The sequence below is a fragment of the Musca autumnalis genome, unplaced genomic scaffold (genome assembly GCF_047663935.1).
Source record: "Musca autumnalis isolate F117 unplaced genomic scaffold, ASM4766393v1 scaffold_1, whole genome shotgun sequence".
In the NCBI taxonomy this organism is placed as follows: Eukaryota; Metazoa; Arthropoda; class Insecta; order Diptera; family Muscidae; genus Musca; species Musca autumnalis.
In genome coordinates, this window is record NW_027411644.1 from 235,060,059 (window position 1) to 235,074,306 (window position 14,248).

At 33.2% G+C, this 14,248-nt stretch overlaps 1 protein-coding gene across 2 annotated transcripts in view; it reads left to right on the forward strand.

Annotated features, from left to right (window-relative positions):
* Positions 1–2,499: 2,499 nt before the first annotated feature.
* AP-1sigma (AP-1 complex subunit sigma-2) overlaps positions 2,500–14,248 on the forward strand; it is a 35,051-nt gene continuing 23,302 nt past the window's right edge. The window contains exons 1-5 of one of the 2 annotated variants that reach the window (XM_073960525.1): positions 2,500–2,673; positions 2,853–3,031; positions 3,100–3,208; positions 4,951–5,088; positions 12,844–13,069. In XM_073960525.1, the coding sequence (XP_073816626.1) occupies positions 2,671–2,673; positions 2,853–3,031; positions 3,100–3,208; positions 4,951–5,088; positions 12,844–12,888 (474 nt within the window). In that variant the 5' untranslated portion in view covers positions 2,500–2,670 and the 3' untranslated portion in view covers positions 12,889–13,069. Of the gene's footprint in view, positions 2,674–2,852; positions 3,032–3,099; positions 3,209–4,950; positions 5,089–12,843; positions 13,070–14,248 lie in introns of those variants that run through there. The other variant, XM_073960524.1, reaches the window with a different exon arrangement.

Sequence of the window (14,248 nt, forward strand, 5' to 3'; positions counted from 1 at the left end):
TCAAAACAAAAAACCATATGAGAGATAGCATGTCTACGTTTTATAGACAAACACAAGCGATAAAAAGAGACAACAAGAGACCATTTGGCGAAAATTTTGACAGTTAACATTACAAAAAAAGTTGCTTTCTTCTAGCAATTCGCCGATGCATATACCTTTGCAATTGTACCATGGCCTCGACACATACGAAGCATGCATGGTACAATTCATGGTACAATTACAAAGGTAGATGCATCGGCGAATTGCTACAACAAAGCAACTTTTTTTGTAATGTAAACTGTCAAAATTTTCGCCAAATGGTCTCTTGTTGTCTCTTTTTATCGGCTCTGTTTATGAATTTTGACATTTAAAATCTTTGTTTTTCTTAGAATTCGCTTGCTGGCGGACCTGTAATTTGGCCATGCCATCGACTATGAGAGCACCATGGTACAAATACACAGGTAGCCGCATCGGCAATTGTTGGTAACATAAGATGTCAAAATTTGACATCAATTCAAGGCAATTGACACATTATGTTACCATCAGCTGGCTTGATAATGCTACCTGTATTATTGTACCATGGAGAGCACCTCACAAATTTTACCATTTTTAAAAGTAAAGGAACAGACCAATTCATTCCTTTAGTCCCGGGCCACACTACAGTAATTTCACTGATATTTTGATATGAAATTATGCGTCTCTAGATCGACGTCCATAGTAGAGTAAAATCATAAAATTGCTGTAGTGAGGAATTCGATTTAAGAACGCCTAATTTCATTAAAATTTTTAATGAAATTCACGCTAGTGTGGACCGGGACTTAGCTACTGCTCTCGGAAAAAACTTGAAAACGTTTCCACAGTTAGTGAAGTTACGAAAATACCTCTGTTTAAAGGCCGGCTACTTGGAAAAAATTTACATTTTTATAGAAAATCTTGTTCCAGTGCCCGAGATTGCAACTCTCGAAAGGAGAGAGTTAAAGGGCTCGGCACATACGGTGCGTTGAGCGTCGCGCTACAACAACCACATGAAAACTTCAAGAACAAACTTGGCATCACTTACACATTTTTTATGTGGTTGTTGTTTTCAACGCGCAACGCGTCGCACATGTATTTGGCCCATTAGAAACTCAAGCCAGCAGCACATATGGTCCGTTGCGAGACGCGTTGCGCGAAATGAAAAAAAATAAAAATGTGTAAGTGATGCCAAGTTTGTTCTTGAAGTTTTCATGTGGTTGTTGAAACGCAACGTCCAACGCGCCGTATGCGCAGCGGCCATTATGGCCCCGGCACATACGGTACGTTGTGCGTCGCGTTACAACAACCACATGAAAACTTCAATAACAAACTTGGCATCACTTACATTTTTTTCATGTGGTTGTTGTTTTTAACGCGTGACGCAACGCACAACGTACCGTATGGGCCGGGGCCATTACAATCAAAGCCTTTACCTAATTAACTGCGTGTTGCGTGTACGTTCAAAAATACAAAAACAAAATTCATGTATTTGTTTTTGTTTTCAATTTGAAATACATGTATTTTGTTTTTGTATTTTTGAACGCACACGCAACACGCAGTTAATTAGGTAAAGGCTTAAAAAATATTTTTCCGAGAGCGGTAGCTAAAGGGTTGTTTACACCATCTATCAATGTCGTATGAGATGTCAAATTTTCTACCTGCGAATGTTGTACACATAGTGTGACCACTATTAAAAATTTTCATCTATCAAAATGATTTGGCAACTCATATGTAAATTTTTCATTTAGGGAGCGCTCTATTTGATACGGCATTCTCGTATGTAAACATACATTTATCAGCTGTTTTCTGGCATTCTCAAAAAAAATTGAAAAACAAAATCTTTTAAAAAAGAAAATGGAAAGTTATGTATATTTAACTATTTAGAAAAGTAAATAAAGGGCGTTTATAATGTTATTTTCAGATCGATTGGTCGAAAGAAGCGATTGGTCGAAACATGAATGCCTCTATAACCCCAAAAACCTATTCTACCACAACAAACATGCTAGATATTCATTTTCCTTCAACCAAAATTAAAATTTGCCCAAATTTGCAACTCAACAATAAATGTAAACAATGACAAAAACAGCTGTTTTTATATTTATAGGTTATGTCATACGAAAATAACACTTGTAGGTATGAACGCACAAATTGAAAGTTGTATAGATGACGTCAATTTTGACAAACATAGAGAATGTCGAATGGGTGAAAGAAATTACAGCTCATATGACATTGATATATGGTGTAAACAGCCCTTAAAGGAAAGAAGATCCCTACATAGTCCCAATTTACATTAGGCGAGTTTACTTGCGGCAATTGTCAGTTTGTAGGTGAGAGAGGGTGCTGAGAGGCAAAGGGTTACCATATGCCTCACCTCTCTCTCCTACAAAATGACAATTGCCGCAAGTAAACTCGCCCAATGTAAATTGGGACATATTTTATGAAAAATGGAATATGGTAACAGTGTCAGAGTAACACTAAAAAATGGCAACGCTACTTAGTAATGACACATTTGACAGTGAGTATGTTCAGTGCACAGATACACTCATTCACTGGAATATATTTTTTTCTTGCAGTGCTATTGAAAAGATTTTTTATTTCAATGAATTTAAGAATTTTATAAGAAAATCGGAGATATAATATCACAAACTGTAATACTAGAGAAAGGCCGTTTCAAAAATGGTAAGATTTGCAATGAAATACACAATTTTAAGACAATACGAGGAGTTTCAGAAAAATGATGACGCCCCAAAAAATTTTTGTGTGGCTGCAATTATTTTTATTTTTGAAGGGGCTTTTGTAACATTTCTGTTTATTATTATAGGAACCTAGTTCAATACTTACTTTTTCTTTTATTTTAGATGCTATTTATGCTTTTATTTAGCCGTCAGGGCAAATTACGTTTACAAAAATGGTATAATGCCTATCCTGACAAGGTTAAGAAGAAGATTACCCGTGAATTGGTGACAACAATTTTGGCCCGTAAACCAAAAATGTGTTCTTTCTTGGAGTGGAAAGATTGCAAGATTGTTTACAAACGGTAATTGTTAAGAAATATTTTGCGATAAAGTTTTTTAATTGTTAATTTATTTTTGAATTTTTTTACAGCTATGCCAGTTTATATTTTTGCTGTGCTATTGAACAGAATGACAATGAATTGTTAACATTAGAAATTATTCATCGCTATGTGGAGTTATTGGATAAATATTTTGGTAGTGTAAGTATTTATTTCGATGTAATAATTATAAAGTAACTTCAATGTGTGAAAACTACAGTGATTGATACAATCGATCTCAAATAACAATGCTTCTTATCAATATCTTTCAAAAGACAATGTGTGTTGACTTGAAAAAAGATAAAGGGCACATTTGATGTTCGATAGTTCGATGTATGTGGGTATCTGTGTTTGACCCATTTACTTTCTATTTATGAAGTTAGTTTTTGTTTTGTGAAGATACTTTGATTGTGTGAATCAGTTGAATGCAATTCAGCTTGACAAGTTTTTGAAATACATTGTCTCTTATTAGAAAATCTAATCAAGAATACACATGCCAAAATATTAATGCTATCTCAATAGGTATATGTACTATGTATTTGTGAAATGTTATATTTTTATTACAATATACATATATCATCATATATCATATCATAAGGACATGTCTGGAATAGTTTTAATTCTTTTTTGCAACAGGTTGTTTTTGCGGCCCCTATTACGACGGTAAATTTTTTTCGAGGGCAAGACAATCGTTCCTGAGATAATAGCACAAAAACTTCAAAAACACCCCACAATGAATGGTGAATACGATAACTTACGAGTGTCGATTTGAAAATTAGGAGCAAGTTGAGTTTAAGCATTAAGCTCAAATAAAATTATAATTTTTTTTCTATATAGCCGCCTTCGGCCGGGGATTTAAGACGTTTTGCTATGGACTGGTGCAAATCTGGGGCACGGGAACAAAATATCTTCTAAGTAGCCGACATTTAACAAGGGAATTTTCGGAACTTCGAAGGCCCATATCTCGGGAAGTATGGACTTCCGCAGTTAATGTTATATATAATTATGATTAGGGTAAGGAGACCTTCTTGTGGAAAAAATTTGGTCCCGGTCCGAGCTTAATGCTTAAACTCATCTTAAGCCGAAATTTTTACCAAATTTTCTCCTTGTAGCCACATTTACAGCGACTTTAGTTTCTTTCCTGGCCAAGACCATACTTCCTGACGGCATAAGCCGGATTAACACGCGACCTCTCGATTCTTCTGAAACGTTTGTATAGACGTGTAGACCTTCAAATTCCAAAACATTGCGTAACCCTGAAAGACTTGAATCTCATCTCACCTAAATTTATAATATACAAGAAAATTTGCTTCGCGTAGCCTACTTTTGCACCTGTCCCTAGGTGAAAATCTTAAACCCCGGTCCGACGGCATGCTATTGGGGAAATATTACAATTTAAAAGAAAATGTCGAGTTTAAGTAGGTGTTAGGAGCGGACCTGCAATATCTTTAAAATGTTTACAATATATATGGGTTATTATTCTGAACACAAAAATACATTTTTTTATCTGGGGAAATGCATACTTCTCGAGAAATGGGTTTTTCCCGTTCCAGAATTACTGAGCTATATTAGGCAACTCCTTCCGCTATCACCCACACAAAATTTCAAATTCTACTCTTAAATTGTAGTTTAAAGCTATAATACTCCTACGCATTAATCCAGTTTAATGTCACTTTTTGGATCGTCTTGAAAGGCGCCCGAAATCTCCCAGTATTTATGTCCAATTCTTTATACACCTCTAGCACAAAAGTTTTTAGAAGTCTTTGTGGTCTTTGTTATTATCCTGCTATTTTACAGGTGATTTTTTTTCGTTGTAGACTGTCTTTGACTTGAATCTGCCCTACCGAGTTTATTCCCTCGATTCTAATTTGAATTTTATTTGAATAATTTTTCTTTAATTTCAGGTCTGTGAATTGGACATTATTTTCAATTTTGAGAAAGCATATTTCATATTGGATGAACTATTAATTGGCGGAGAAATACAAGAGACATCTAAAAAGAATGTCTTGAAAGCTATTGCATCTCAGGATCTCCTGCAAGAGGTTAGTACGCCAGAAATATATGATTTATAAACAAAAAGCAATGCTAAAGCAAATGAAAAAAAAATATCAGCATCTGTAAAGCGCTAACGCAAACGCATCCTATGTTATTTTTTTATTAATAACTAGCTAATTAGTACCCTTTTTTCTTTTTAAACGCATCCAATGCTGAGTTCATCGTTGTTGTTATATTTTTAATTTTCTTGTTGCGTATATTCATCATTATTTTAAATTTACAAAATTTATTTTTAATCACAGTTTCAAAAATTTCTATTTCTTTTACTTTTACTTGAAAAAAATTGAAATAATATGGATTAAAAAAATATTTTTAAATATCGATTTAATTTCGCTCCTCCAAAAGAAAGAGGAATTCTTTTATTCTTTACAATAATTTTTATATACACATATATTCGCTTATTTGTTTTCGTATAATTTTTATTACAATTAATTACATTTTATCCAATAATATTGTTATAATAATTTGTTTTGTACATATACTATGTATAAATATGTATGTATATGTACTTATGTGCAATAACGAGTTGTATGTGCATGCTTTTAACAAAATTGACTGCCTACAGCAAAGCTCTCTAGGGATAATGTAAAAAAAAAACAAATTGCATTATATTATGGTAAAATTATTCCTTCCACTTTATTTTTATTAAAAACAAAAAAAAGTATATTAATTCAATATTATATCACTAATGACAAATGTTGTAATGTGTTTGGTTTAGCTTTGATATTTACAATATAATTGTGTCCATAATCACGATTTTGAAAAAAAGGACATACAAAACGAATACAGTTCTAAAGAATGTATTCTGTTCTGTAATATTTGTTCTCTATAATATTTACCATCCGTTCATAAGACTATTATCTTTTAGTAAAGATATACAATCATTTTGTACGATTCATAGCTGTGTGGATAAAGAACCCCCTCCATACCTTAAGGGAACATGAATACTATTTAATGAATTGTTTATCATTTTCAATGTTAAATGAATAATATCAAATATCCTATTCCAAACACATTATAAACTACACATATATATTTTTAAATTATTTTATCCCCATTTACTTTTCTATGCCGTAAAATATCTTGTCAAATTCTTTGTAATATAAGTAACTTGCCATAGCAAATTGAAAAAAGTTCAACTTCCAATGAAACACATTTAAGTAAACGAAAAAAAACCAATTGCCGTCCTAAAATACCGTAACTTCAAAGTCCTTCCAACGAAAAAGATAAAATAAATTTTATTTATATTCATAATTTATATTTAATACATTTATATATAAACAAAATAGTACAATACTACAATATAGAACTAGAGCTGTGTGTCTTCTGTTTTTGTAGAGTTTATGTTAACATCTTAAGATTTAGTTTGTTTTCTTCTTCTATAAGTTTTGCATGATGTCGTTTGTTGTTGTTTGTTTTATTATGTTTTTACTACTACTACCTCTCTTGTTAGCCTCAGTACTAGGATTGTAGAGTAAAGGTTATTTGGTATTGTTCCAAGTTGAGTCGAATTCACTTAGTGTGTTGCTGCTGTTCCATGCATGTTTATGAGATTTCCATGTCTCTACCGCAAATACCCCCACCTCCTCTACTAATATTGCCAAATACAAAATACTTAGCCCAATTGTATGCCATAGTTGTTGTTTAGTAAATAATAGCAATTAAAAAAAAAATAACTACTTTTATGTACTTGTGATATCCTAATAATAATCATAAACTCTTCAACCTTTTCCTCTTTCCCTTTGTTTTCTCACATTTAAAATGCTTACCAACAACCAAAACAATAATTCATTTAATAATAAAAATAATAACATATTAACAAACACTACTACCAATCAACCAATCATCACCACCAACAAACCACCTTCCCAACCAATCAACCAACTGGCAACAAAAACAAAAAATCTCCTGATGTGATGTTTGTTGTGTGTTGTTTTGTTGTAATCAATGCTAATCTGCATACGTTTTGTGTGTGTGTCAATATAATTACTACTACTACTACTACCATCACCAATACCACCACAACAACCACTACTATTACCACCCACTTCACATCATCAGGACTTCAATGAATATTTAAATTAAATTCAATTGAATTTTGTTTAGTATTTAGTCGTCTAGTGTATATCTTGTGTAAAATTAGTTTTTGTCAGATAGTAATGATGATAAAAACTTGAAATGAAAAAAAAAAGAAAATTATGCTAGTTTTAGTGGAAATTTGTATATTTATGTACTTAACTTGTCTATAGAGTATTTAATTTTAACCCATATGTATGTTTATTAATTTTATTCCTCATCAAAAAATATAGATATTTATTAGAAATAATTTCGTATGTAATTGTATGGGAATAGTTCATTTATAACGGAAAAAACTTAGATGGTCAGTTAAGAAAGTAGTGGGTAGGAGTTAATGTCAAACTAATCAGGTATGTTCTGAGACAGACTTCACCTCTCACTTCACACCTCAAGCATTTTATTTAGCGCATTTACTCCTATTTTTTGCGAATTTCTTGGGGCTATGATTCATTGGGACATTTCAAAAGAAGAGTAAACCCTAGTCCTTCCATAAAATACTCGAAAAATAAGAGTAAATGGGGGGAACAAAATGCTTTTGGCGTGAAGTGAGAGGTGAAGTTTGTCTCAGAACACACCCGAATGCAAATAATATTTGCACTATACCTCCAGTAATTTATACAATAATGTAAATTTCGTTTTAATAAATTGCTCAAATATACTTTCAATGTAAAATTGTATATAATATCGTGTGATTTTCAAATGTTCCCTTTAACCAATTCAAAACAATGTTCCTCCAGTGTTGGTTTCAGTTTTTCAGCATTTTACGGTGCAAATTCTAAATAGCCAAGGCCAATTGTCGTCTTAATCGGCGTCTTTAAAATCGTCTGAATATAAGACCTTCGAGATGATCTTTAAGTCATCTTTAAGAACGACATTGAGGTCGCCGTTTAGGACGACATTAAGGACGTCAATTAAGACGACTTTAATGTCGTCTTTAAGGATGACTTAAAGTTCGTCTTTAAGAGCGAATTCAAGTTGATCTCGAAGGTCGTCTTAAAGAACGACTTAAAGGACGTCTGTGAGAACGACTTTAAGGTCGTCTTTGAGGACGAATTTAGGGTCGGCTTTAAGGCCGTCTTTAAGGATGTTTTTAAGGAGGACTTTAACGTCGCCTTAAAGGACGACTTAAAACTTGACGTTAAGGACGACTTTAAAGGTCGTCTTTAAGGATCGCCTTTAAAAAACGACTTAAAAAGTTCGCTTTAAGTACGATTTTAAGGTCGTCTTTAACGACGACTCTAAGATCGTGTATTAAAACGACTCAAAGTTTGGCTTAATGGGTGTTTCAAGGATGATTTAAGCTCTTCATTAAATACGAGGTTAAGTTTGTCTTTAAGGAAAGCTTGAAGGTCGACTTTAGTGGTCGTTTTTAAGGACGACTTTAAGGTCGTCTTCATGGACGACTTTAAGATCGACTTTATGGATAACATAAAGACCGTATTTAATTATGATTTAAATACTTCTTTAAGGACGACTTTAAGTACATCTTTAAGAATGACGTCTTTAAGGACGACTTTAAGGATGAATTTAAGGTAGTCGTTGAGGACGACTTCAAAGGTCGTCTTTTAAGGACAAGTTTAAAATAGCTTATTAAATCGACTTTAAGGTAATTTTTGAGGACGATTTTAGATCGTCTATTAAGACGAAAATTCTTGCCTTTGTTATTTAGGATTCAAACTTTACGGACGACCTTGAGGTCGTCTATTTAGACGACTTTAGGGTCGGGTATTAAGATGACTTTGGGATTATCTATTAAGGCGACTTTAGGGTCGTCTATTAAGACAAATTTAGGTAGGTTTTAAGAGGACTTTAGGGTCGTATTTTAAGAAGTCGTCCTTAAAATAACCTTTAAGTCGTCCGTAAAGACGTCATAAAGGGTCGCTACTACCGAATACCATTCATTTCCGGGTATGGCACATATCGGTTTCATCACAATTTTGTTTTATTATACCCTCAGCATTTATGCTAACGAGAGGGTATATACACTTTCATACGGGCAAAAAGTGCCTCATCGAAATAATGGTTTTAGACCCCAAGTATGTTTGGACGAAATGTGTTTCAGAAAATTTGGAGTTGATTTAGCCATGTCCGTCCGTCTGTCTGGCTGGCTGGTGCGCACGATTCGGTTCAAAATTTGGTTCAAAATTTGGCTTTCGTAATATTTTGCCCAAACTTAGTTTAAGTTCGAAGATGGGTTATATCGGTCCACTCCTTCCTGTACCTCCCCCACCTCCCCCACAAAAGTTCGAAAATATTCGGAAAATTTGTGCGCACGATAACTCTTGAAGGGAGTAACCGATTTGGCCCACACTTTGTACATCGTGAAAGTTCTACCAGACTTCAACGAAGTTTAAATATGGACTCAATGGGTCCACTCCTTCGGGTACCTCCCACACAAAATTTCGGAAAGGTTCAGTTTAGGACCTGCCCTCGAATCGCTTTGATTTTTGTTGTAGCAACTTGTATTCGCTGTCCCCCATACGACGGTACAAGTTTCTTAAGGGGCAAGTCCATACTTCCTGAGAAAATAGCCTGAAAGGTGCAAAAAAAACCCCTATGACACCGTGTGTAGTGGTTGGAGCGCAAGATAAATCTCGAACGGATCTGCCAATTCGGTCCAAAATTTGGCCTTCGTAATATTTTGCCCAAACATAGTTTATGTTCGAATATAATCCAAATCGGTTCATTCCTTCATGTACCTCCCCACAAAAGTTCAAAAATGTTCGGAAAAATTGTGCGCACGATAACTCTTGAAGGGAGTGAACAATTTGGTCCATACTTTACACATCTTAATACATCTACCAGATATAAATCAAGTTTAAATATAGACTATATTTGTCCACTCCCTCGGGTACCTTCCACACAAAATTTCGGATAGGTTCACTTTAAGACCTGCTCTCGAGACACTTTGATTTCTGTTGAAGCAACTTGCATTCGCTACCTCAATTACGACGATAAATGTTTTTTCAGGGGCAAGTCCGTACTTCTTGAGGAAACAGCCCGAAAGGTGTAAAAACCCCTATATGTAGTCGCTGGAGAGCACGAAAACTTTTCTTCCCCTTAAGCATAGTACACACGGTCCAACAAAACTGACAGTCAACGTACTTTTACGGCAATTTTCTGGCAAATAAAAACTGTTTGTTAGCTAAAAATGATTGAAATACAACATTTAAGGTATAATTTAGTGATTAGGAAAGAAATTATTCAACTAGACTTTGATATTAACGAAATAGACCTCGATGACTGTCAGTTTTGTTGGACCGTGTGTACTATGCTTTAGGGTACCTCCCCCACAAAAGTTTAACATTCGTGTCGAAATGCAGTTAAAGGTCTCTTCGAAGATGCTTTGGAAATGAATGCCGATGCTGTTCATTGTGGTCCTGCTGTTTACAGTCATATTATGTTTTCCGTGGACAGGTCCATGCTTCCTGGCATACTGGTCCAAAAGTTATAAGATGACCCACTGAAATAACTAGTGTGCCCAATATATATATTAAAAAGATATGACTCTCAAAATCAGATCCACTTAATATGTCGTCTATTCATTTAAGTAGCCCCCCTCCGCAAAACTTTAATCCTAATCCACATTATCGTCGGCAAGTTCAAAGGTACAAAATGGCCACAAAATTCTAAAAAGACCCGAAATACATTCGATCAGTCCGTAGATTAATATTTCAATTCACACAGGCTGAGGCAAAGCCGACTGATTCTTTTTTACTTGTTATTTAAAAAATAGTCGTATTTTGTTTTTGTAATGTAGGTGAATTGTCTATCCACTTAAAGTAATGTTTTATATTATATTTTTATGTATGTAATGTTTTATATTTTTTTTATAAAGTAGACAAAGAAACAGCAATTTGTGGATAACATTAATAATTATCTAGAATATTCACGGTGTGCCTTAACCAAATTTAAATGGAAGGTGCTTACACCTGGGAAGTTTTTGCAGATTCTGAAACTACAATGCTCATAAATGAGAAATATCAAGGAACAAAAAAAAATCGCCGGAGGGATTTTCAAATAAATCGCGATTTAAGTTCACATTTTTAGGGGTTCTTTAGGTTTTCACGATTTTTCTTGGAAACCACGAGTCCTATGTAAATGGGCCTAAAGATTGGATGATTTATTTTTGCCTAGTGCATTGTCTCAATTTGAACTTCTATATCTCAAAAATGGTAAAACCTACGAAAATGTCATAAAGATGAATCTTGTGGAGAATGTTCACAGCTACAGCATTTTCTTTAGGCCCATTTACATAAGACTCGCGGTTTCCAAGCAAAATCGTGAAAACCTAAAGAACCTCTAAAAATGTGAACTTATATCGCGATTTATTTGAAAATCACTCCGGCGATTATTTTTGTTTCTTGATATTTCTCATCTATTAGCATTGTAGTTTCAGAATCAGCAAAAACTTCCCAGGTGTAAGCACCTTCCATTTAAAATTAGTTAAGGCGCAACGTGTATTTTTATTCTCTTCTTTAGTCCACATAAATTTTAAACGTAATGTGAAAATCGCGGATAAGTTATGTTTATAATGTGGATAAATTATCTAGATTGTTTAGATAATTTTATCTGTGTTTTAAACTACATACGGACATGGATTTGAAATGTGAATTGAGTAATTGCTCCGTTCCAGAACTTGCAAATATTTTTTCTTTTTTTTAAGATATCAAAAAAAAAAAAATCAAAAATAGTAAAATTAGTAGATTCTTGCAGGTTCTGGAACAAAAGCAAATCATAAATATATCTAGGGTTTTAAATATAACTGATAAATTATCTTAACTTTTTGGGTAATTCAGAAAGGGCTTATTTTGAATGCTTTTGTGGGTTATAGTGTAACATTTTCTATTCCATTTAGATTAATTTTGGAAGGGAATGTCTGTGGCAATTGTGTTTTCCCCCAAGCAATAATTATAACATAGGAGTTCCTCATATGTTGCTTCTTCCAATAAAAAGTATGTATGTACGTATTTTAGGGGCTTATATTTCCAACCATTAATAAAACCTTCAAACAAAATGATAACTTGCTGCAAAAAAAAAAAAAACTAAATTAAATTAAATGTGAAAGACAATCATTTTCTTCCCAAATGTTGTAAAATTTCCAATTTGTGTTTTGTTATAACCATGGCTGTATATAAACAGAGCAGTATAATTGGCAGAGATGAAGCTTTTAATGTATTGCAAGAAAAAAAGAAGAAAAATGTAAAATCTTAATATTACAGAACTTAAATTTCCAAATGTGTATTTTTATTAAATTTCTATTATTGTTATTCTGAATAATTTGTAGAAACACCTTGTTTTTTCATGATCATAGCACCAATACCCCTTTTCCAGTTCACTTTAAGAATTTCTAGATTTTTTTCTTAAGAATGTAACAAAGAAACCAAAAAAAAAAAGAGAAATGTAAACAAAACTTTTGAAATTGTATTTTACCATTGTTGTAATCTTTGTTTTTCTCTCTTCTACTTCCTTTTGTGTTATTATTTTTATGGTAACAATTGTTATGTGTAACGTGGTTTAGCGATATTAACTCTCTAGTTACATTTACTTATACATTATCATGTATTATTTTTCTCTCTTCTTCTTCTAAATTCTTTCATTCTCTGCCTATGATCCTGTATTTACAACAACTACCATCTATCACTACTCCACTCCACTCTATCTAGGATGACGTTGTAGAGGGCACTTTAAGAGATATTGGACTCATTTAGACAAAAAGAAAGAGTATATCATTAAGGCACACACAAACTCAATCACACAACCACAATAATGAGCAATTTGTCACACATTGCACTTTAGTAATGTTGTTAATGCCGCCATTTGATTAGAATAAAATGTATTTATTTTGAAAATTATATGTGATATAAATAAAATTTAAAAGTAAAATAAAAACTGTTTCTACACATCTCACCACTAACACTTTTAGCGGAAAATGTTGTTAACAATATTACAAATACACAATAATGCAACGAATTTGTATAACACACACACACTGTGCACAATACGTAAATATACATATATGTAATATTGTTTTATGTATACAAGTCATCTACATATATATTAATTGAGAGTGATAGCAAATAATTGTTAAGACCTTTTGCAGGGAAGGATTAAAACATTTTGAAAATATATAGAATGATTATTTGGTAGAAGAAAAATGAATTAAAAAAGTTGTTGACAGTTTTCAGCTAAAAATATATTCTTAAAACATAAAAGTAAAGGGGTGTTTACACTAGCCATAAATGTCATATGACCGGAAATTTTCCATCGTTATACAGTCGCTAATGTCTGCAATATTGGGGATTTTTCTTAAGCCATTTTCTTTTTGCATCCACACCACCAAAACTGCAGTGAAATTACGTCTCTACATTGTCTATGTGGGCAGATATGGAATGTTTTTATTTCGGGTCATATGACATTGGTGGCTAGTGTAAACACCCCTTAATTAAAATCCAATTGATCCCATTACCGATATATTGGTATTTTAATTAATTTTTCCGATCTTCTGTTTTTCTAGTTTCGAATGGTGTGGTTCACTGCGTCTATGTTAATGCATTTAGACCTGCTCCATATACAATTTGATTTAGAGTTGAAGATATCACTAACTAGCTTAGACGTAATGGGACCATATGGTGACATGAATGATTTTTAGACTACGGAATCCTATGCAAATGCATAAATGTTTAGGATGGTCGTAGAGAAAATCTGATTAGACAGAAACTCGTTTTATTACAAAATAAAACGAATTAGGCCCAGAAATTTTTGCATATCGTGCATATTTTGACATATTTTTACATATCTGCATAAAATGAGCATATGCAAAAATATATTCAAGGATTTGTGTTCTAAATATCCCACCGAAATGGCTGAAATTTGGTATTAAGTCTTCGTTAGGTGTATGCAACTTTACAACTGAAATCTGCCCGCATAGGTCCACGTCTTCATATAGCCCCCATAGAACAATACCTACCGATATTCGGTATTTTGAAAGTTGTAGCCTCAATATCCCACCGAAATGACTGAAAATTGGTATTTAGTCTTTGTTGGGGGTATAAAACATTCCACCTGAAA